The 24,939-nt window shown below is 36.4% G+C and overlaps 1 protein-coding gene, 1 long non-coding RNA gene and 3 other non-coding genes across 7 annotated transcripts in view; 3 read left to right on the top strand and 2 right to left on the bottom strand.

Annotated features, from left to right (window-relative positions):
• Positions 1-24,939, bottom strand: part of LOC147845150 (uncharacterized) — a 180,450-nt gene that overhangs the window by 87,458 nt on the left and 68,053 nt on the right. The window lies entirely within an intron of this gene.
• Positions 53-171, top strand: LOC137489454 (5S ribosomal RNA). The gene has a single exon (XR_015489202.1). It is a non-coding gene; the product is annotated as a 5S ribosomal RNA (ribosomal RNA).
• trnak-cuu (transfer RNA lysine (anticodon CUU)) lies at positions 10,329-10,401 on the top strand. Its single transcript has one exon. It is a non-coding gene; the product is annotated as a tRNA-Lys (tRNA).
• trnan-guu (transfer RNA asparagine (anticodon GUU)) lies at positions 11,775-11,848 on the top strand. The gene has a single exon. It is a non-coding gene; the product is annotated as a tRNA-Asn (tRNA).
• znf995 (zinc finger protein 995) lies at positions 15,794-23,371 on the bottom strand. 3 transcript variants are annotated; one of them, XM_087250330.1, is made up of 3 exons: positions 23,227-23,371; positions 21,614-21,764; positions 15,794-18,220 (listed from the first exon to the last, which is right to left on the bottom strand). In XM_087250330.1, the coding sequence occupies exons 2-3, from the start codon at positions 21,696-21,698 to the stop codon at positions 17,229-17,231; spliced, it is 1,077 nt and encodes a 358-aa protein (XP_087106456.1). In that variant the 5' UTR covers positions 21,699-21,764; positions 23,227-23,371; the 3' UTR covers positions 15,794-17,228. The 3 variants fall into 3 exon arrangements, with proteins under 3 accessions (XP_087106456.1, XP_088506735.1, XP_088506736.1); XM_088650609.1 differs by lacking the exon at positions 23,227-23,371 and adding an exon at positions 22,356-22,382; XM_088650610.1 differs by lacking the exon at positions 23,227-23,371 and adding an exon at positions 22,356-22,382 and having other exon boundaries at positions 21,614-21,797.

Raw genomic sequence — 24,939 nt, forward strand, 5'->3', positions numbered from 1 at the left:
GGTCCCTGGTGCTGCGCCTGTTTTAAATAGCCAACTCTTGACAGACTCTCTTGCTTACGGCCATACCACGCTGGCAATGCCCGATCTCATCTGAACTCGGAAGTAAAGCAGGGTTGGGCCTGGTTAGTACTTGGATGGGAGACCGCCTGGGAATACCAGGTGCTGTAAGCTTTTCGAAGTCCTTCATTTGTGTTACTACGTTTGATGTTAGTCTAGGGTAAAAGTATTAACATTTAAAAGGTGTGGTACTGTTACAAGATGATGGGTGAAAGTAAAAGACATAAACAACAAAACTGCCAACAAAAGTGATTTAATGTACAAAAAAGTGAAATCAGAATAATGCCCAAATATGTATACAATAAGAAAAAATATTTACAATAATAAAGTAATAAATTAAACAAAGTATCAAACAAAATTAGGTCAACTTAAGAGTAAGGGGAGGCTAGTGAAGCCAAATCAAAGAAATTAATATAACAAAACAATTCTAACTCATAAGCAAACCCCTTACCTCGCTAGAAACATAAAAATAATTCTATTTTAGAACTAAAACAAAACAAATACAATTGGCATTCACTTCCTTACCTGGGGCCTGTTTCAGTAAGGAGTTTCAAACAACTCGGAGTTTAAACTTGAACTCTGAGTTTATTTACAGAGAGATTAAAAACTTTTTGGTTTCAGAATAGCTGATCTGAGTTAGATCAATCAACTTTGAGTAGACCAACTCAGAGTTAAGCGCGCACACTGTGACTATAAAAAGACATTATCAATGGAGCGCAGATATTACGAGTGACCATGGCAACATCTTAAAAAAGAGATCACCATTTCTTTCTCCAGCTGAACTTGATCTGCTCATGCAAAGTTATTGCAAATATGAGCGTATATATTTAAAAAGAAGCAACCATCAGTGTAACAGAGACAGTTAGCCTGGGAAAACAGCTGCTCAAGTTAATGCATAATTTTTAATTTAAAGTATTTAAATATTTAAGTATAATAAAATGAGTAATGTAATGTGTGACGTTATAAAATGTTTCTAAACTTTTATACACGTTTTTCAGTTTTAATAGATTTAACAGTGTACTTGTGTCTGCCTTTTTATTGATCAAGTGATAGAGGTTGATAACATTTAGAAGGTAAGCAGTGCTAAAAATACTTTTTAGAAAGAATAGTAATCCCATTAATCTAGTAACAGTACATGTCAAAGGTTAAGCTAATTATTTATGAAAAAAGAACAAGCCATTCTCATACGTGACTTTGTTCTGTGTGTGACAAAAATGTAGGCAATATCTATGTTTCCATCAAAATATATTACATAAATTTGTGCAAAACTGGAATAACGCCTAAAAGATGCGAATAAAGCAGCGTTTTCATCCAACAAGTCAAAGAGAACACAATCGTCACTTTCTGATTAACTTGCGCCAAATATCAACCGTAAAAACAGAATTTACTGTGGTAGAAGAAGCTGTGGCAATAATTTTTTATTTAATAAATGTACTTGCACCTCAGAAGACAATGCTGACACACAATGAACACGTGGGGGCGTTTGAAGCCATGGGACGCGGAGATCTTGACACGCTCCAGACGCTCTGAGGTAATTAATAATATACAATAATACTGAGGCAGTTAAGGCATTTTAGAATGACTAAAACAACATTTAAGATGTTCTACAGTGTGCTCAGTCTGCTGGTTTGTCCATTCACACACATTTTTATCATCATCTCTAACAAACCTTTTTTTAATGCACATGCTGTAATTTGTTAAGTGTTTCCTTCGTAATTCATGCGCATCTTTTCTTATCAAATAAAAGTTTAACCTACTCAGTTATGCACATGTTTTATTATGCGTATTTTCAAAAGTTATGTGAATCATGACGTTTCAGCTCTTCGGCAGCTGCTGCAGAGATCAACCTATCTCTGTCTATTCTATCTAGTTACACATGTCTCTCTATATACAAATACACTTTTTAAACTTTTCATCTGCACCAAGACTCACGACAACTTCATCCTATGCTGTTTCTTTAACCTGCAAATGTTTATTTTACACATTTTATAGATCAAATAGTACTGTATGCTTCTCAAGCTAACTTATATGAGAAGTGTCTACAGTCAGAAGATTCAATTCAATTCAATTCAGCTTTATTTGTATAGCGCTTTTACAATGTAGATTGTGTCAAAGCAACTTCACATAAATGGTCATAGTAACTGGAACAGTGTAGTTCAGGTTTTAGTGTTTAAGTTCAGTTCAGTTCAGTTTAGCTCAGTTCAGTGTGATTTAATCATTACTGAGAGTTCAAACACTGAAGAGCAAATTCATCGATGCGTAGCTCTACCAATCCTAAACCATGCGAGGCAGTGGCGACAGCGGAGAGGGAAAAAAAACTTCACCTGATGGGAGTGAAGAAAAAAAAACCTTGAGAGAACCAGACTTAGTTGGGCACGACCATTTTAATTTCTCCGCTGGCCAAAAGTCTTGTGCAGAGCTTCATTCGCCGTGGTTGAGGCTGGAAGATGGCCTCAGCGAAGACTCGTCTGTCCCTGGAGCGTCGCTGGATTCAGACTCATGTTCTCCACTCCCCACGACCATCAGCGCAGCAGCAGCTCAGGATATGGCCTGGTCCCGGATATGGAATCCTTGGGATCATCTCGTCGCTGGTCTTGGATCCAATCAGTGACTCCGCATAATCTGAGGACCTTGGGATGAGTATCCCCAGGTGAAAATAGAGAATAAAGAAAATAATTAGCGTAGCTGCTGTTCATAGTGTATATAAGCAAGATGCAGAAGCCTGTGTGGAACCCGCTAGGTGATGCATTGAGAGTATGCTTTACTAAACAGATAGGTCTTTAATCTAGTTTTGAACTAGTTTTGAAGACAATCCCCTGTGATATCATGTCATTTGTTTTTTGATTATCAGGTTGCTGTAGACCTAGTTATAATCATATTTATACAATATAGTTATAATGATATTTATACATGATCAAACTAGTGTTACTTTCTCCGTTTCAGTGATGTCCAGCGGCAGAATAACAGCTCGTTAATTCATGCTCGTGCAGATGATGAGACGGACAAAAGTAACCAATGCATGCCATTCTTTTTCTTATTTTCATGTTGTCAGACTCACAGAGCAAACAGCCCCCGGTAGGAATAACTCGAGTGAACATAAAACAAAGCCGATTAAAACTTTCTTCCTCTGCTCAGCTGCACAGAACACAGCGAGCTCACATAATCCAGTATGCGTGTCGAACTACACTACCCACAATACACTTCACTATGGACTACAAATCCCGTAAATATTCTATTTCCCCTCTCCTACAACACTAGTGTGCAACTTAAGCAAAACTGATACTAAAATTGTTTTACATTTGGTTTTGTAGTTTGGGCCTAAATAAATGTTTGTTGCCGTTTTTAATAGTTGTAAGTTCATTTGAATGACTATATATAAACCATTTGACATTATTAACGCATTTATTGGGTAAAATTGCTTTTTACTGTCATTCAATGTGTTTTGGTCATTATCAATGCACTGTCACTTTAATTGAGCGTGAGCACCGTGGCAAAAATAGACCCAGTGCCGAAACTATCGCTGCACTGCTGCTTCGGCGACGCCCACGCCTCGCTCTGACGCGCTGCTGCTGCGTACGGTATGAAAGCTCTAATCTGTTAACATGGACGCCGAAAACACACGCTCTGCTCACGCACCGCTGACGCTTGCGGTCTGAAACAGGCGTTATGTAGAGATTATATAATGACAAATTAACAACCTTATTCCCGATTTTTCCTAAACAGGTTGCTGAAGGTGTGAGGCTGGCCGGATTAACTTGACAGTCAATATAGGGGTGTAAAATGGCCTGGAGCTAGGCCCAGGCCGAAAGGGGGATAAAACACCAAAAGGGGATATCTGACTAATTGGAGTGTGTAAGCATGTATTGGTGTGGGAGCTGAACACGCTGCAACACCAATGCATGAGGCCAACTGTATATTAGATACAGGCCAACACAAAAAGGGGAACCAAAAAACACATTAAATTCTGAAATAGAAAGAGAAAATAAGACTGCACAGCAAATTCATTGGTGTTAAATTTCAAGTGTTGTGGTAATTCAGAGTAAAGTGTTAAAATTCTAGAGTTTTCTAGAGATAAAGGTAAAATAACCCTCTCGGCGTTAGAAGCTGATTTGCCTCCTTGTCATACAGAGTAACATGTATCTACCTTTGTAGAAAACCCTTATATTTGAGAAACTAATCAGAGTGTCTGAAATCTCGCCACACCCTCATTCACCTGGCCCTTAAATTGGTCAATTAGTTTAGTCCACTAGACAGAGCGAATGACCACAAATAAGTGAATTCAGACACCTGCTGTTGAACACCTGCTGTTAACAAGCACAATCACTGAAGGAATAAGAAATTGAAGAAAGAAATAAAACTACAGACACAGCCTCACACCAAACCAACTGAATTAAAACAGAGGATTAAACAACTCCATTAAATAATAGCATAAGCAGCTTCACTGATTATAGTTTGACTTCATTTCAGTAAGAATATTTTTTTATTAAAAATATTTCATTTGACCTCACCATCATGGAGATCAGAGGCTGCTTATTTGAGCTCTTGAAGCTTTACACTTGTATCATAATGGTTCTCTGACTGTAACAGCTGTGTGTTCTTAAAGTCATCAGCTATAGCAAGAAAGGTCAAGAGAAACTATACTGTTTATGCTTTATTGTATAGGTATAATTTCAAGTGTTTAATAAGTTGATTGATAAAAATATGCAAATATAGTTGCATTAAAACTGCATGGGACAATACTACTGGCAGTCTGCTGCTCTTCATAGATGATACAACTAAGATGCAATTAATAATTAGTGTCATGCACTAAACATTCAAGCTCCAACTTGTGCAATATGACACACAGACATCAAGAATCAGGATATGTACCTCAACCGTGGTTGCTAAAAAGAAAAGCTGCATAGTTCATGTCGCAATGCATGCTGGGTGCCAGCATAGTATAAAGCGCCCAGCATGCATTGCAGCATGAATAAATTATGCAGCTTTATGTTCGTACAATCTCTATCTTTTCTTTTCTTTTGTGTTGTTTTTGGGAGGTGATATTTCAGTAGTGTTTTATTTTTTTTACTTGATTTTTATTTTTTTGTTTGTCACCATCATTGAGATTCAAAGACTAATTATTGATGTCTGTGTGTTTTTGAGTTCCGCAATAGATCAAACATTCTCATTGTAAATGGTGTTTTTAAACCTGTTATAAAGTCATTAATTCTTGGAGCTTCAGTGGTTTCGTTTATGTATATTATTTATTTTTCACACATAATTAATATGATACTGAATCAAAAAACAAGCAGGAAAGGATGGCTAAGATATCATAAACAATCTCTTCAGACTGACACTTTAATTTTCTTTTGATTTTCCATGCTATATGTATTATTAGTGTGATTAACACTAACTATAGCAGCCAAAATGAAATGAAAATTATAACAAGAAGTTGAAGAGCCTGACTAAAGCAGACTCTGTCCTCCATCATGGTGACTTCAAATGAACAACAGAAATTTTATTAAGAGCTTTTGTTCACATGATAGAAATAAAGTCAAAGGTCAGTAATGATAAGTTGTTGAATGTGATGAGTTTTTTTTTAAAGATGTTGATAAATATTTTTTTTTTATTGTGTAATTTGTTTTATTTTTATTGATTATTATTTTATTTAGAGTTTTTTTTTCTCTCAGTTGATTTCATCTTTGATTTTGGCTTGTGTTTTCCTTTCCTTCAGTGATTCTGCTTGTTAACAGTCGTTCATCAATCATTCTTAATCCTCCTATAATTAGACACATAATTGTCTCATTAACTTCATCACTGTCTGAGTGTTCAGCCCTCTGTAGGGAGGACAATAGTTAGGATTTTGCTCTGGAATTTAGGGCTTAAGTGTGTTCGAATGAAAAATACAGACTATGGGATGTATTTTTAACAGAAATATTCTGGAAACTGAATTTACGAATGTAAAATGTTGAAAACAGCAGATTACTGGCAACCACTGCTGCCAGTATTTTGACAGACATTTTACAGATATTTTACACAATAAGAGTTTGCTAATTAACACTTTCAAAAGTGTTATTTTAACACTTATAGTGGTTCCCATATAAACACTGAGGGAGTGTTAATTTTAACTCTAAGGTAGTTAAATCTACCAAATCTAAAATTTGCAGTATGAGTTTGATTAAAAAATACAGACAGTGGAATGTGTTTTTAACAGAAATATTCTGTAAACTGAATTTATGAATGTTAAAAATGCAGATTACTGGCAACCACAGCTGCTGGTATTTTTCCGTAAAATCTAAAAATGAAAAAAGAAAAACAGCTAAACGGTTTTTGTGTCACCATTGTGGAGGATAATAGCGTCTCTGTTCAAGTCCAAGATGAACTGAGAGTATTTGATGTTATGCTGCAGCTTCTTTTGTTTAAAGGTAACTGTGTAGTTACTAATGCAGTCAAAATCTGTTTGCTAATTGCAATCACACATGAAAACATTATTGCATCTAAAGACTTTACATATTTTTGCACTAAGCTATGATTTTGTAAACTGAACATTATATTAGTTCATGAAATATGGTTATTTTTTTGTAAATTTATACAGTTATATAAATATTCCATGTTTTTCACAGAAAGATTCTGGCAACCACAGCTGCTGGTATTTTTTCGGAAATGTAACAGATATTTTACACAATAAGAGTTTGCTAATTAACACTCTCTTGCTGTTGACAATGTTAACACTTTCAAAAGTGTTATTTTTAACACTTATAGTGGTTCCCATATAAACTCTGAGGGAGTGTTAATTTTAACTCTAAGGTAGTTAAATCTACTATCTAAAATTTGCAGTGTGATTTACTAGCATATCACAATCTGACAGAAAGTGTGTGATTAAGTGTGTATGGACGTTTCTCAGAGATGGGTTACAGCTGGAAGGGCATACGCTGTGTAAAACATTTGATGAATAAGTTGAAGATTCATTCCACTTTGGTGGCCCTAGATTAATAAAGGAACTAAGCCTTAAAGAAAATGAATTAATTAACTGGACAAATTTGATTGGAGAAAATTTAGGAAAAATTAAATAAATAATCACATTTTAAAATTATTTTATTTTATTTTACACACGTAAGTTTTTTTAATTATTTTTATACTTTTATTTTAGACATATTATTTTTTTATATTTTATGTGAAGACATTCTTTATATTTTTTATTATCTTTTAATTTAAGAAATTTTTATGCTTTTTATCTTTTATTTTAAGACATTTGTATGTTTTTCATAATCTTTTATTTTAAGACATTTTAAGATTATTTTATTTTAAACACATCATTATGAGTTTAAGATTCTTTTATTTGAAGAGGATTTTAAGATTCTTTTATTTGAACACATTTTTGAAGATTATTTTAGTTTGAGCCATTGTTGTGTTTAAATCTTTAATTTAAAGACACTTTAAGATTTTTATTTTAAGCCATTGTGGTTTTTGAGTCTTTTATTTGAAGAGATTCTTAAGATTTTTTTTTTATTATTTTAATCACATTGTTGTGTTTTTGATTTTCCCATTTTAAGACATTGAGAAAAAAAAAGGAATCTAGTTTAAATATGTTTGAATTTTGGTTTTAATCATTTGGTGACGAGTTTGAGTTGTTAGTTTAATAACATTGTTACGATTAAGTTCTGAATCTTTCATTTTAATAATTGTTGAGTTGAATCCTACTTTGAAGTTGTTGATTTTTCATCCTAAATCTCAATTGTAATTTTTGTGCTGTAATAAATTTAAAATGTTGAAATTCAGTTTGAACTATTCATGGGGATTATAATTTTGTATTAGTGGATTTCTAATTCCAATCACATGTGTTTTCACAGGTGTTGATCTTTGATCGTAATTATACAGTGGGATTTTTAATTAGAGCATATCTTTATGGGTGTGGATTTCCTTTTAATCAGATTTTTATTTTTTTATGTTGGAGTTTTTAAATTTTGTTTAAATTTTTATTATTGTCATTCTTATTCTAATTTTGTTGGGGAAGAAGAAGAAAAAATTACCTTTATTGATAAAGTATATAAGAATGGAAAATTTTAATGATTGATTAATTGGAAGTTAATAAGAGTGTTGGGAGTAATAAGCCTAAATATAGCAAATAAAATCCTTATTAAAAGAAGATATCGCAGTGACTTCAAGAGGGAAGAGACTGCACCACTGAAGAGGAGAACCAAGAGTGTAGAAATTATAAACTGAATGTAAAAAAGTTAAAGAAATTTAGTTGAAAGGGGTTATAGGCATCATCTAACATAATGAATGAGCACTAGGATGTTAACGATTGTTTTGAATAAGAGGTAAAACAAAGATTTAGGCAAAGGCCTGCAGTAATGACAATGGGACATTTTTGTGGAGATTTGATTATCTGTTTTTGTTTTTGTCTGCTCCAGAGAGGAGCAGAAAAGGGGAATTGTTAGAGAAAAGGAATTTATTTTCATTACTTTTGTGTTTTATTAGGAAAATGTTTAGACTAACAACAGATTAATCAATCTTTTCTATTGTATTATAAAACATCTTGACCAGAAAAACTTCCTCTTTTTTACTGTGCTGCATACTTTTTAGAAGAACTGCTGACAAGTGGAAAAAGCAGAATAAGAATAAATTTAGGTTTGTTCCAGAACTATAGTCTAGACATGTCACAAGTTGTCATGATGCTTGTAGAAGTGTGAAATATATTAAAGATGCACGGAAGTGTTCAGTTCTGGTATGCAGAGAAAGGTTGCAGAAAGAGGAAGTAATGTCCAGGGGTAACAAAGGGCCAAGGGACTGCAGAATGACTGATAAGTGACGTTAAACCAAAACTCCACCTGTTAAGGTCAGTTGTGTATATATGCTGGAGTCAGGAAATGTATGTTAGTTGCGAACATCTTGAATGTAATTCTTGTATTCCATTGGGGTAACGTAACCCAGAGCTCTGTCATCGAATTATTCATTTGTATCTAATAAATTACTAATATTTTTAGCATTGAAGAAAACCCTCTCCAGACCTTTTCTTATTGAACACGTATGGAATTGGCAAGATATTCCAACAGTAGAGCATAAGACTCTTAATCTCAGAGTCCTGGGTTCGAGCCCCACGTTGGGCGTTTCTGTTACTTTTCTCTCTCTCTCTCAGGAAACTTACATTAGGGTTCATATAGCAGACCTTTTGAGACAAAGTTACGCCTTTCTACCACTGTAGGTGACCTTTCCCTAAGTCTCTGTGGCGCAATCTGTTAGCGCGTTCGGCTGTCAATTGAAAGGTTGGTGGTTCAAGCCCACCTAGAATCAAATTAGGCATTTTGCTGCCTTGCAACTGCTAACACGTGCACTGGGCATATTACCTGGGCCACATTCTGTCCAGCGTTACAAGATGAAATCAGGATTTAGCAGAAGATTGTCACGGGTAGGGAAGGTATTACTGTAAACGGTGTCTAGCTCTTAAACGAGCTTCAGCCGGCTAATTCAGTTGGTAGAGCATGAAACCCTTAATCTCAAGGTCGTGGGTTCGAGCCCCGCGTTGGGTGTTTCTGTTGCCTCTCTCTCTCTCAGCAAACTTTCATTAGGGTTCTTATAGCAGACCTTTTTGAAACAAAGTTCCGCCTTTCTACCACTGTAGGTGACTTCTTACTCAGTTTCTGTGGCGCAATAGGTTAGCGAGTTTGGCTGTTAACTGAAAGGTTGGTGGTTCAACCCCACCCAGGGACGAATTAGGCATTTTGCTGCCTTGCAACTGCTAACACGTGCACTGGGCATATATGCTGGGCCACATTCTGTCCAGCGTTACAAGATAATATCAGGATTTAGCAGAAGATTGTCACGGGTAGGGAAGGTATTACAGAAAACGGTCTCTAGCTCTTAAACGAGCTTCAGCCGGCTAGGTCAGTCAGTAGAGCATGAGACTCTTATTCTCAGGGTTGTGGGTTCGAGCCCCACGTTGTGTGTTTCTGTTGCCTCTCTCTCAGCAAACTTTCATTAGGCTTCATATAGCAGACCTTTTGAAACAAAGTTCCGCCTTTCTACCACTGTAGGTGACTTTTTACTAAGTTTGTGTGGTGCAATCAGTTAGCGCAATCAACTGTTAACTGAAAGGTTGGTGGTTCAAGCCCACCCAGGGGCGAATTAAGCATTTTGCTGCCTTGCAACTGCTAACACGTGCACTGGACATATATCCTGGGCCACATTCTGTCCAGCGTTACAAGATGAAATCAGGATTTAGCAGAAGATTTTCAAAGGTAGGGAAGTTATTACAGAAAACAGTGTCCAGTTCTTGAAAGAGTTTCTCATCAGCCCGGCTAGCTCAGTCGGTAGAGCATGAGACTCTTAATCTCAGGGTCGTGGGTTCGAGCCCCACGTTGGGCGTTTCTGTTACTTTTCTCTCTCACTCTCAACAAACTTACATTAGGGTTTGTATAGCAGACCTTTTGAGACAAAGTTCCGCCTTTCTACCACTGTAGGTGACCTTTCCCTAAGTCTCTGTGGCGCAATAGGTTAGCGCGTTTGGCTGTTAATTGAAAGGTTGGTGGTTCAACCCCACCCAGGGACGAATTAGACATTTTGCTGCCTTGCAACTGCTAACACGTGCACTGGGCATATATCCTGGGCCACATTCTGTCCAGCGTTACAAGATGAAATCAGGATTTAGCAGAAGATTGTCACGGGTAGGGAAGGTATTACAGAAAACGGTGTCTAGCTCTTAAACGAGCTCAGCCGGCTAGGTCAGTCAGTAGAGCATGAAACTCTTATTCTCAGGGTCGTGGGTTCGAGCCCCACGTTGGGTGTTTCTGTTGCCTCTCTCTCAGCAAACTTTCATTAGGCTTCATATAGCAGACCTTTTGAAACAAGGTTCCGCCTTTCTACCACTGTAGGTGACTTTTCCCTAAGTCTCTGTGGCGCAATCGGTTAGCGCGTTCGGCTGTTAACTGAAAGGTTGGTGGTTCCAGCCCACCCAGGGACGAATTAGGCATTTTGCTGCCTTGCAACTGCTAACACGTGCACTAGGCATATGTCCTGGGCCACATTCTGTCCAGCGTTACAAGATGAAATCAGGATTTAGCAGAATATTCTCACGGGTAGGGAAGGTATTACTGTAAACAGTGTCTAGCTCTTGAAACAGCTTCTCATCAACCTGGCAAGCTCAGTCGATAGAGCATGAGATTCTTCATCTCAGGGTCGTGGGTTTGAGCCCTTCGTTGGGCGTTTCTGTTACTTTTCTCTCTCTCTCTCAACAAACTTACATTAGGGTTCTTATAGCAGACCTTTTGAGACAAAGTTCCGCCTTTCTACCACTGTAGGTGACTTCTAACTCAGTCTCTGTGGCGCAATAGGTTAGCGCGTTCGGCTGTTAACTGAAAGGTTGGTGGTTCAACCCCACCCAGGGACGAATTAGGCATTTTGCTGCCTTGCAACTGCTAACACGCGCACTGGACATATAACCTGGGCCACATTCTGTCCAGCGTTACAAGATGAAATCAGGATTTAGCAGAAGATTTTCAAAGGTAGGGAAGTTATTACAGAAAATAGTGTCTAGTTCTTGAAAGAGTTTCTCATCAGCCCGGCTAGCTCAGTCGGTAGAGCATGAGACTCTTAATCTTAGGGTCGTGGGTTCGAGCCCCACGTTGGGCTTTTCTGTTACTTTTCTCTCTCACTCTCAACAAACTTACATTAGGGTTCATATAGCAGACCTTTTGAGACAAAGTTACGCCTTTTTACCACTGTAGGTGACTTTTCCCTAAGTCTCTGTGGCGCAATCGGTTAGCGCGTTCGGCTGTTAACTGAAAGGTTGGTGGTTCAAGCCCACCCAGGGACGAATTAGGCATTTTGCTGCCTTACAACTGCTAACACGTGCACTGGGCATATATCCTGGGCCACATTCTGTCCAGCGTTACAAGATGAAATCAGAATATAGCAGAATATTCTCACGGGTAGGGAAGGTATTACTGTAAACAGTGTCTAGCTCTTGAAACAGCTTCTCATCAACCTTGGCTAGCTCAGTCGGTAGAGCATGAGATTCTTCATCTCAGGGTCGTGGGTTTGAGCCCCTCGTTGGGCATTTCTGTTACTTTTCTCTCTCTCTCTCAGCAAACTTACATTAGGGTTCGTATAGCAGACCTTTTGAGACAAAGTTCCGCCTTTCTACCACTGTAGGTGTCTTTTCCCTAAGTCTCTGTAGCGCAATCGGTTAGCGTGTTCGGCTGTTAACTGAAAGGTTGTTGATCAAGCTTACGCAGGGACGAATTCTGCATTTTGCTGCCTTGCAACTGCTAACACGTGCACTGGGCATATATCATGGGCCACATTCTGTCCAGCGTTACAAGATGAAATCAAGATTTAGCAGAAGATTGTCACGGGTAGGGAGGGTATTACTTTAAACAGTGTCTAGCTCTTGAAATAGCTTTACATTAACCTGGCTAGCTCAGTCGGTAGAGCATGAGATTCTTCATCTCAGGGTCGTGGGTTTGAGCCCCACGTTAGGCATTTCTGTTACTTTTCTCTCTCTCTCAGCAAACTTACAATAGGGTTCATATAGCAGACCTTTTGAGACAAAGTTCCGCCTTTCTACCACTGTAGGTGACCTTTCCCTTAGTCTCTGTGGCGCAATAGGTTAGCGTGTTCGGCTGTTAACTGAAAGGGTGGTGTTTCAAGCCCACGCAGGGCCGAATTCTGCATTTTGCTGCCTTGCAACACGTGCAGTGGGCATATATCATGGGCCACATTCTGTCCAGCGTTACAAGATGAAATCAGGATTTAGCAGAAGATTGTCACGGGTAGGGAAGGTATTACTGTAAACGTTGTCTAGCTCTTGAAAGAATTTCTTATCAGCCCGGCTAGCTCAGTCAGTAGAGCATGAGACTCTTAATCTCAGGGTCGTGGGTTCGAGCCCCACGTTGGGCGTTTCTGTTACTTTTCTCTCTCACTCTCAACAAACTTACATTAGGGTTCATATAGCAGACCTTTTGAGACAAAGTTCCGCCTTTCTACCACTGTAGGTGACTTTTTTATAAGTCTCTGTGGCGCAATCGGTTAGCGCGTTCAGCTGTTAACTGAAAGGTAGGTGGTTCAAGCCCACTCAGGGATGTTGCTTATGAGTTAACGGACAAATTGACTATTAAAGGGATAAACTGTGCAGTTAAGAGGCTACAAAACCGTGATTATGTTGTCTCCTTCATGCATCTGCCTGTCTATGTTGCTGATAAAAATATTTTAGACAAATTGGATCATTGGGGAGTTTGTCCCATTTAAAAAATTAAAAGAAGGTTTTATCCGGGCACAAATATTGAAGATGGGATGAGGTTTGTGAAAACCAGATTCCCCAAAGAAGTGGCGTCCTTCCCGTACAGCACAAGAATAGAGACAGCAGAAGGTCCACAATACTTCAGGGTGATGCAAAGTCATCAGGTGAAAACGTGCAGGCTGTGCTTGAGCCCAGATCATGTGGTAAAAGACTGTCCTGATTTTAGGTGCTATAAGTGCGAGGAAAGGGGGCACTTTGCAAAGTTTTGCACTGCTGTAAAGTGCCCGGATTGTAATAAGGTTTTAAATAAATGTGAATGTTGGATTGGGGAAGAGGAGGAGGAGGTAGAGCAGCAGGTGGGCAGGCAGATGTATGAAGGAGACAATATCCAGTCAGAGGACAAAACAACAACACAAGAAAAAAGTACAGAATCTGAAAGTGAAAAACTACAAGAGAATGAGACTAATGGAATAGACAGAGTCACTGAACAGGAAGGGACAACATGGACACAAATGGATATGACTGAAAGTTTAAAGAGTGTTTTGGAAGCAGCAGAATTGAGCGATTCGAATAATAAAGACTTGAATCAAGGACAACAGGAAGACACATTTTGGACACAAATGGACATCACAGACAGTTTTCAAAAGGCATTGGACACAGAGTAGACAAAAGGCCAAAGTAATGACGAGCAAGCCGATTTAGAGGGACATTTACAAAAGGATGGAAACAAAGAGACACAGGGGAAATCAGCAAAAAGAAGAAGATCGTTAAAGATAAAACCTAATTTAGAGACTGCAAGATAAAAACTGCTAAAAGATGAAGAAATTGAATGCGCAAATAAGTATGAGTTGCTAAAGGGCTTGGAAGACATGGACTGAGATGATGTTTTTTATGAATGTTTTTATGTCTTTTATGAATGTTTTTATATTTTTTATGGTTTTAGGAATTGTGTCTTTTAATGCAAGAGGGCTTTTAGACATCAGGAAATTTGAAAAAGTGAAAGAAATGTGTAAACAAGAAGATTTGATTTTACTACAAGAGACAAACTGGAGGGAAGAATGCATGAAGGAAATAAGAAAAAGGTGGAGTGGGGAAATGTTATACAATAATGGGGATGGGAGGCTAGGGAGAGGAGTTGCAATTTTATTAAAGGAAAAAGGTGGGGTTTTATGTAAAACAATCTATAATGACAAAGAGGGAAAGTGTATGATATGTGAAATGGAGTATGAAAAGAAAAAAGTAATTATGGTGAATGTTCACGCCCCAACAGAGGAGAACAAAAAAAAAAGAGTATTTTAATGTACTTAGAAATTATTTAAAGAAACACGAAAGAGTTATTATCATGGGTGATTTTAACACTGTTTTTAGTAAATTAGAAATGGCTGAGGGAATGGTTTTTAAAACGGATAAGGGGAGAAAAGAACTGAAAATATTGATGGAGGAAATGAATTTAATTGATGTGTGGAGAGAAAGGAATGAACAGACAAAAGAGTACTCAAGAAGACAGATAGTGGGGAATTTTTGTTGTCAAACAAGAATTGATTTTATTTTATGCACAAGAAATGTTGAAGGGTTTATAAACAAGATTAAATATGAAGAAACAAGTCTGAGTGACCATAAGCCACTTTTTATGAAGCTAGACTGGAGTAATGCGAAAAGAGGGCCAGGGGTATGGGTTTTAAACACAGCGATTTTAAAGAATGAAGACTATGTTTTAAGTGTAAAGGAAATTATTCAAAAGAAAAAAGGGAATGAAATCTATAATAAGGACAAAAGAATGTGGTGGGAGAACGTGAAGTATTTAGTTAAAAAGTTTACGATAAAATATTGTAGACAATTACAAAATTGTAAAAAATATAAGGAAAAGGAGCTGAAAGAAAAACTAGAAAACGAATTGAAAAATGAGAATGGAAAAAATATACAAAAGATAAAAGAACTGCAAGGAAGACTGAAAGAAATGGAGGAGGAGAAATTTGAAGGTGCAAGATTAAGAAGCAAAGCAAAATTTACAGTAGAGGGGGAAAAGTGCACTAAATTTTTCTTTGATCTAGAGAAGAGAAGAGAGAAGTCAGAAATGATTAGAGAAATAAGGAGCAAAAATGGGAACATAGTAGAACAACATGAGGAGATTTTGGAAGAAATAAGATCATATTATGAGAAATTGTTTTGCACAGAGGGGATAAAAGAAAAAGAAAAAGGGGAATTACTAAAGCTAATAAAATCAAGAGTAGAAGAAGGGGAAAAAAGAGAATGTGACGAGGAGATAAGAGAAGAAGAAATAAAAAGAGCAATTAGTGGATTGAACAAAAAGAAAAGTCCAGGAATAGATGGGTTGGGAAGTGAATTTTATATTGTTTTTAAAGATATTTTATCTTGGATTTTAAAGCAAGTATATGATGAAATTTGAGAAATCATTAAATGTTACGGTTTAATTAAGTTGTCTGGGGAAAATAAACATAACACTTATAATATTAAATTATTTCTGAGTAGATGGATGGAAAATACACCAGGACACCAAAATTTACATTCAATTCATTTATTCCTTTTATGAGGAGAAGAAAAATGAAGCCAACAAAAAAGAGGCTTACATGTGTGCGCTTTGTACAATGTATATATAATAATAAGAAGAAGAAGAAGAAAAGAAGAAGAAATACAATCAAAAGTTATAGGGGAAAAAGGAACTAGAGTGGCGCCAAAGCAAAGAACTAAACAAAACCAAAAGCCACCTAAACTAGAACACAAGATCCCCCTCTAAACTTACTAATAAAAATCAAAATGTGAAAAAGAAACCAAAATCTTCAGCGTTTGCGAAGCAACACCTAAACTCCCTGAAATAATAAGCAAAAATACAAAATGTGGCGCTCACCCACTTACCTAGTGTTTCTGAACATTGAAGTTACCTACGGGCAAAATGTATGTTGCGCGGCTTAGTAAATTATTTCCTTTTCCCCAAAAAAGAATGATAAACTATTTAACCATGACTTAATTTACATCGATGTAGTTATTCAGAAACACAGAACAAAGCATACATTATGAATAGCAGCAAGCGAACACAAACCAACACGCACACACATAGCACTCTGAAAAACAAGGCGGGCCGGTCGAATTTAAAGTCCGTGGAACGAAATCCAATTGGTCCACGAGGAAACGCCCTAATGAGGAGTGACAGGCTCGGGATCCAATCAGCAGGTACCTAGTAGAGAAAAAGTAGCGGAACAAAAGGTGATAGGGCGAGACAAAGAGCGAATGACAGTCGAGGAGATGCGAAGAGAGCGAAGGGAGATAAGCAAAACATAGAGGGAGAAGGCACAAAAATACAAACTCCCACGGACCGTAACAATCATCCTCCAGCCCCGGGCTACCTCTCGTAAGCAGGGTGAGAGAGGAGTATGAGCTCAGGTAGATCTTGATGAACTCCCCCGACTTGTTTCTGTTCTAATGACAGATATCCAGATGGCTAAAGGGAGATATATGGCTTCTAAGAGCTTGACTACGGTGCCAATTTAGAATGTTCAGTTTACTTAGGTTACGTGTTTTTGGGCTGTGGAAGGAAACTGAGGAAAACCCATGTGAGCATGGGGAGAATAAGCAAACTCTCCACAAATATCAACCAGTTCAGTGAGGGCTCTTCTTGCTGTGACAATCTTTCTGTGAGGCAACAATACTAATCACTGGGCTGCTGTGTTGCCCATTCTAGAAAGGAGGAGGAGTAGGGGTGGGAGGGGAATTCCTCAAGATAAAGATAACTAAGGTTAGAAACTCTGGTTATTTATAGTGAGTTAGGAATCGTCTGATTGGTGAATCATGTGTTGGTTAATGTGGAACCAGCCGTGGACAATCATAAGCATGTGATCCTCTCGAAAGTAGTTTATAAATAAACCTCACGTCAATTAACAGCCAAACTACATGAAAAGGCTGCTGTTATGCATATACTCATGTTTGTGTGGACAAGGCCTTAATTTTGAGGACTCTGCTCTCCATTGTGAAGCTCCATGTGATTGCTGAGGCTTCTTTTATGTTTAAAGCCCTTTCCACACTCAATGCATATAAAACGCTCTCCTGAGTGAGTCTTCATGTGGTTCTTTATGGAGTATTTGTGTGTGAGACTCTTTCCACACAGATCACATGTGAACACTATGGTTCCAGTGTGACCATTCATGTGGTTCCTGAGGTTAGCATTACATGTGAAGCTCTTTCCACACTGCGCACATGCAAACGGCTTCTCTCCGGTGTGAACTATCATGTGGTGTTTGAGTGTGCTTTTATATGGGAAACTTTTACCACACTCTGTGCATGTGTAAGGTTTCTCTCCAGTGTGAATCCTCATGTGGAGGTCAAGATTTTGTTTTTTAACAAAACTTTTACCACACTGTGTGCAAACAAAAGTTCTTCCTCCATTGTGAGTTCTCATGTGGACTTCAAGGTTGCTATTTTGACTATAACTTTTTCCACACTGAGGGCAAGAGTAAGGCTTCTCCCCAGTGTGAATTCTCATGTGCACTGTTAAGTTTCCTGTAGTTTGAAAGCTTTTCCCACACTGTTGGCATGTGTATGGCCTCTCTCCAGTGTGAATTCTCAAGTGCACTGTTAAGTTTCCTGTTTTATGGAAGCTTTTCCCACACTGTTGGCATGTGTACGGCCTTTCTCCAGTGTGAATTCTCATGTGCACTGTTAGGTTTCTTGTATTATAGAAGCTCTTTCCACACTGTTTGCAAGTATAAGCTTTCTCCCTAGTGTGATCTCTTATGTGAACATCAAGCTTTGGCTTCTGACTGAAACTTTTTCCACATTGTTTACAGCTGAAATTACACCTAGGTTTGGATTTCCGAGGTCTTCCACGTGACAAAGTCTTTTTCGTCAGTGTAGGTTTTTCATCAGTCGTCATGTCTTGCTGTTTCTCTTCCATTTCATTCTGTTGATGAGTCTTTTCTTTCAGCAACATCAGGTCTTAAAAAAAAGAAGTTAACTTTAGTATGAAGACTCAAAGCGATAAGCATGAAATGGATGTTTCACCCACAAATATAAATGACCATACCATTTACTCTCTCATTAGCTTTTAAACAATTCCTTTCTTCTGGAACACAAAGAAAGCTAACATTTGTTTTCACAATATCTTCTTTTGTGTTCAACAGAATCAACAAACCCCATAAAGGTTAAAAACCACAAGAGGTACAGTAAATGGTGAGGCTATTTTCATTTCTGTTTCATAAATATCTTTAAAGGGTTCCTATTATAAACCTTTATTATTATTATTTTTTTTTTTTTTTAAAGAAAAACTTATTAATATTATTATTATTTTTTTTTTTGAAAATAAGTCTTTGGTGTTCCCAGAATGTGTCTGAGGTTTTGGCTCAAAATCAGATCATATTCCTTTGAGAATATTTAATTTTGGTGGTCTGAAGGAAAACCAAGCTCTTTTTGCGCCTGTGGCTTTAAATGCAAATGATCAAATGCACTCGCTCAGGATTACTCGTGTTAAATTCCCTCATGTGTATCTTCCACATGATTTAAACATTTTAAACTTGCTTGGAAAACCCGATTGGAGCAAATCCTGCATGTTCATAGCAAGTACGCATAATTTACTCTTCTATTTGTGAGTTTGCATTATTGTATATAACTTATGCAAATATTTCCTAGTACTGAGTTGAAGCTGGTTTAAAACATATGCTGGATAAGTTGGTAGTTCATTCAGCTGTGGCGACCCTTGATGAATAAAGAGACTAAGCCAAAGAAGCTTAGCTGAAGACCTACGTCGTGACATTTTATATACCTGCCAAGATGCAGAAATGCCATCTCAGAAGGTTACCTGCTGTTTGTCCAATCAGGGACAGTGGCATCTTAAATATACAAATAATAATGTTAACCCAGGGTTTGCCAATGTGAAACGTCTGTTAATGAAAACCCAGGATTATTTTATAACCCCTAGGGGCTTAAATAGGTTCTATAACAGTAAGTAGTTGCCATGGTAGCACACAACATAATCAATGCATCTGTGCTCAACCTTCAGGGTTTCATGACAGTAACGTGCACAAGCAAGTTATCTGGATTATTTTGACTGAACTCAGATTAGTTACATCAAATGATTTTCAAATTTCTGTTATGGAACCAATTTAAGTGTGGACGATTAGTTCGGCTCACTGAAGCCAGGTTTTCAACTTTAATCTCCACTTTTCTAAACCACTTTCATGAAACAGCCCCTGATCTCACATGCTATTGTTTTAGTGCTTCAGTTGCCTATTGGAGAAATGACCAGGAATAACGGTAGAAAACGGTCACACTACTTGCTCTACAAACAAGTGTATTCATGTTTATTCATACAAAGAAAAATAATAAAATAAGAAAATATGACTTTGCAACATCAAGCAGCATTAGGCATGGGCCAGTATAAGATTCTGACGTATGATAACCTTGAATAAAAATATCATGCTTTCACAGTATTGTGATTACTGCTCTAAAATATATTCTTTTAAATGTCTAGGTATAAAACAAACACTTTTTTTCCCCTTTAAGCACAAAATATTTTCTTTTGAGAAATATTTATTTATTATATTTTGGAGCAGTAATCATGTCAGGCTAAATCATTCAAATGAATCATTGACATCTGTTGTTTTCATTAGTTTCAAAAACAGATTGCTTTACGATTTGAAATGACATCTTTAGATATCTTTTCTGCTGGAGATACTATCTTAAAATGTAAAAAAAAAACAAAAAAAAAAAAAACACTTGCATCCAGTTGAAGACAGAATTCAGAAGGGGCTAATAATTCTGTCCTTAAAATGGTGTTTAAAAAAACTGCTTTTATTCTAGCCGAAATAAAGAAAATAAGACTTTCTCCAGAAGAAATAAAAATATTATCATACCAATCGTGAAAATTTCCTTACTCTGTTAAAAACAATTTGGCAAATATTTAAAAAAGAAAAAAAAATCAATGGGGGTGTGGGCTAATAATTCTGACTTAAATTTTGGCGGTTTTAAAACCTTGACTTTTCCAAACCAGGCTACACCATGAAAGGAGTTATCATCCCTTGCGTAAGCAGCATAACAATGATTTTAGGATCTAAAAATGATTTCTTTAAAAAAAGTGTCAAATACAAAAATTCAATGGCTGCGCCTGCTGGTACACAAAAAATATGGTCAATACTGACGAACTTCACACTCAAATGTTTGCATATCATCAGCATGCTGTAATCCATTTCTTAAGCAGAAAAGGTCATTTTTAGACTGGTTTGTTGGCCAGTTGTAGTCAGTGTAATGCAAAATGTTTTAGTTCCACTATAATTTGTTCCTTTTGTCTCACGTCGTCCCACAACAACATAAATATAGTTTAGATTACTGTACAATGTTTTAAAATAATTAATTATTTTAGTATTTATTTAATTCCGCATATTTAAAATTGGGGGCATCCATATGACACACTTTTAACGCAATAGCTGGTAATTAAGTATTAAGAGTATAATAATGATGTAATTCTAACTCAGATACTTTCTGTGAGAACTAGTAACATCTACTAAAATCAAGTTTAACCCAGAAAGAAGTTGAGAAAAAAGGGAATTGTGATCAATGTGACATATGCAAATGAAAAGTACTAAGCCAACACTATCACTGTAATAGCAGATATCTTCTTAGGAATACTGTAGGTCAAATATCGTCAGCTCAGTTAAACTTTTTTATATAGCGCCAATGCTCAAGGATGCTTAGAAGAACAAGAAAAGCAAAATGAACAAAACAATTAAAATGTCCTGTTTAAAATAAATAAACAGAAACAAAATAACTTCTATTCAACACTTGCTTCAACAGTTTCTTTATATGAAAGTAATAACAAAAAGAAATCAAAGTAAGTCTGAGCAAGAAACAATAGCCACAAATGACCTGATTAAAACTAGTATTCCATTTTTTATAGTGATGTATTGTTAGAATGGAATGACATTATGCTATTTAATAAATTAAACCTTCGGTAATACAATTATTACACACTTTTCTGTTACTTTTTAAAATCTTTATATTGTCGGCTCAGTTAAACCTTTTATTCATTTATTGTTTTTATTTATTTTATATAGCGCCAGTGCTCATGGACGCTTTACAAACAGTAAAAGAGCAAGAAAAGCAATAACATTAAGAAGATAGAGAAAATGGGAAACTAATAACACATAAAAGAATGACAAAAGACACGAGAACAAGTGACGAAAGAATCTCATTCCTGTCTTTCAATGAGTGCTTATGTGCATTTAGGAGAACTAGGCAGCACACTCAGGGCTGCAAGAATGGATTTAATTTAGTATTCTTATTATTAAAATATATCTGAATGAGGATCAGATTTGGTGTTTGAGAATAAAAATTAACCTGTTTGTTCCTGCAGATCTTCCTGTTTGACTGTGAATGTTTCTTCAATCTTCACATCTTCACTCTCCTCTTTAATAAACGCCATCTTTATAACAGTGTGGAGATCAGTCGCTTCAGCAGGAAATTTTCCTCTGCTTTTGGACAATTTATCCTGTTTAAAATGAATAAAACAAAAAAAAATGTCCTGTTTAAAATTAATAAAACAATGAACAGAAACAAAATAACTTCTCCTTAACACTTTCTTTATATGAGAGTAATTAACAAAAAAATCAGGTAAAATAGTAAGTCTGAGCAAGAAACAATAGCCACAAATGACCTGATTAAAACTAGTACTCAATTTCTCATATACAGTGATGTTTACTTTGAACAGAATGACATTATGCCTATTTAATAAATTTAACCTTCATTAAAACACTTATTACACACTTTACTGTAACTTTATTCAAACTTTATTCAGGTATGTTCTTAATTGTTTTGTTTGTTTGTTTTTTATTTTATTGTCCGCTTACAGCAATGTGTAGAACTTTTTTTTTGCACAAGACAAATTTCCTCTTGTGGACAAATAAAGTTTATCCTATCTTTATTCAAATAATAGTCCTCATCACTGTGATTAAGATAGAACAACGTTGTATAAAAGGTTAAAATAATATTGTTAACAGCAGGTACATCATTTATCGTTGAATGAAAAACCTGAAACTTTAATCAATCAGTTTTTTATCTGTGCAAAAGCTTTGACACAAACCTTTCTCCAGTTGAATCACAGTGCGGTAGCGGCACAGTCTTATGACATCACACACCACACCAAAATAAAAGTCTTTTTTGTTTTGCTTAGTCATGACTTATTGATACATTTCTCACACCTTTTCTTTTCGATTTTACCTCATAACATTCTGGCTTTTCTATGAAATGTCACACTCTATTGGTGCATGTAAATATGCTGCTTTTACATCCATGTCATGAACAATCAGATTTTCTTTGCATTAACACTCTTACACTAGTCATGTTAGCAGTTGGAGAAAAGACTTATCATAGTTCTCTTTGGCAACATACATTGTTTTTGCAAAAACCCATTTACCCACTAGACCTTTGCCTTCAGGTAGGTTGGTGAGAGCAAAAGTTGCATTCTTTTAACAATTGCATTTCTTCTTCCATAGCTTTAACCTATTCACTTGCATTTACTGATGTAACCACGTCTTTGTATCTTTGTGGTACATTACAAACAAGTCAATAACAATAATCTATGTTGAACACATCACCTTCAAAACCACAAGCATAATTGCTTAAATAAGCTCGCAGGATTCTAACTTCTGGTTTATCTTCCACCGGTTTGTCTAAAATGAGCTCTTCCTTGGCACTTTGTGGGCTCAACTCTGGGTCTAATTTCACAGACACTCCAGGACTTCCTGATCTCAAAATCCTCCTCTACAACTGGAATCTTTGATTCAGAATTTTTATCAGATACAAACTGAACAAGTCTGTGTTTCTGTACTTTTTTCATGTATGCTGGACTAAATACAACGTTGAACAGTGCATCCACGCATGTATAGATTTTACATTTTATAATGTTAGCATTCAGATATTATTTGAGTGTAAATTCAGCATGTGCAACTTACGTTTCCAGTCCTCAATGAAGAAGTGGGATGAAAAAATGGCCTCAGGGGGCTTTTCTTTGTAGGTATTTGGTAATAATCGCAATGTAGAAGTCAACAATCGTAGTTTGTCCTCAAAAGTTGTTCTCTTTTAGCTAAATAAGCCAATGAAGCCTCTGTTAGGAACCTGGAATATATAGATACAACCCTGCTGAGCTACTGGATCTGGAATGTGATTGGATAAGACTCAATTGGCCCCCATTAATGCTGGTATAAAGATGCAAATGAGCAGTGGCGAGCAGTGAAGACTCAAGACACATTACAGTGGGGGATGGGAAGTTCAGCAGCTTTACAAACCAGTTTTACAGAGAAATAATGATGTATTGGGAAAATAAGTTGAATTTAGCCATCATCATTTGTTTTGTTGCTATTGCTTTATAGGACTATTGACTATTGAAGCTTATTTTTCAGTTTGGCTGCTGCATTTTGTAGTTAATGTTGATACAATTATGTTGAGGTACTTTGATATGAAACACATTTCAATTATTTTTTTTCCCAAGCCTGGTTAAAAGGTAATGCAAGAGTTGTGTGTTGTTTTTGTAGAAGCTTCTCAGAGTTGCTTGGTTGAAGTTTTTGTGTACTTGGTGAAGACTCAAACCACACTGATGTCTCAATACACACAACTACATTCACTTATATAATAGTTATGTGAGTCTTATACTATTATACTGTGATATATTATCATTCGTTAAAAGAAACAATTTCTGAACTTCAGATTGAGGTTTTATTTGTGTAAAGGTCAGTCAATACATTGACATGAGCTAATATTAGCAATGTTTTAGTTATTTATTTATCACTGAACTTGTTCTTTATGTGAGTTTAGAGTCCTTTATTTCTCTTAAAGCACATGCAGCTCATTACTGGTTTCTGTAAGACTGTCAACACACTCTTAACAGATCAATTATTTCTTCCAAAGTCTCTATAGATTGTAACAATTAAAATGTAGCTTGTTTCTGTGCCAATTTTGTTTTCTTTTCTTCGTTTTTAGGTTGAAAAGAACATGTGTGAGCAGCTTAGCTCTCTCGAAAGCCTCTTATTCACCTGGTATGTAACAAAGATGTTTTTCGCCCTACACTGTAAAAAATTGCTGTTAAAAAACGGTCAGATTCTACGGTAAAATAATGTTTTTTCACTAAAACAGTAATATTCTGTTAAAAACAGTGCTTTCTGGATAACATTTTTGTTTTCGAGAAAGTAACCAACTGCAGAAAACTGTGAGCTAACAGAGTTCAGATTCGGTGTTTTGAAGTCTGTGTTTGAAATCACACTTTGTGTCCTTGTTCACTATTTCATACACTAGTTAACTAATATAGTTCACCTGACAGTTTTAATGAACACTAATGAGTGAATTCAGACACTGATGAACACCTGCTGTTAATAATTACAATTACTGAAGAAAAGAAACAAGAAACACAAACAGTGACTTGAGTTACAACATTAAATAAAATCAAATAAAATAAAACAGCTTCAGTCTCAGCAGAGGATCATTAAACAACTCCACAAACAACAGCAGACACACTTATTACTGACTGATTTGACTTCCATACTATTCTCATTGAGATCCAACAGAAATTAAGGTGTTTTTTGTGTCACCGTAATGGAGTGAGGGGCTGGTTTAGTTGGGCTCTTCACCCTTGAACTCATTTAAGAAGACTTTCCAACTGCTGTAACACAGAG

This window comes from Danio rerio, chromosome 4 (assembly GCF_052040795.2).
Source record: "Danio rerio strain M-AB ecotype USA chromosome 4, GRCz13ab, whole genome shotgun sequence".
Lineage (NCBI taxonomy): Eukaryota > Metazoa > Chordata > Actinopteri > Cypriniformes > Danionidae > Danio > Danio rerio.

Coding starts and splice junctions, on each gene's coding strand:
- znf995 (XM_087250330.1), bottom strand. CDS start 21,698: ATGGCGTTTATTAAAGAGGAGAGTGAAGATGTGAAGATTGAAGAAACA. Junction 18,221..21,613: donor AGATCTGCAGGAACAAACAG/GTTAATTTTTAT, acceptor CTTTTTTTTAAG/ACCTGATGTTGCTGAAAGAA.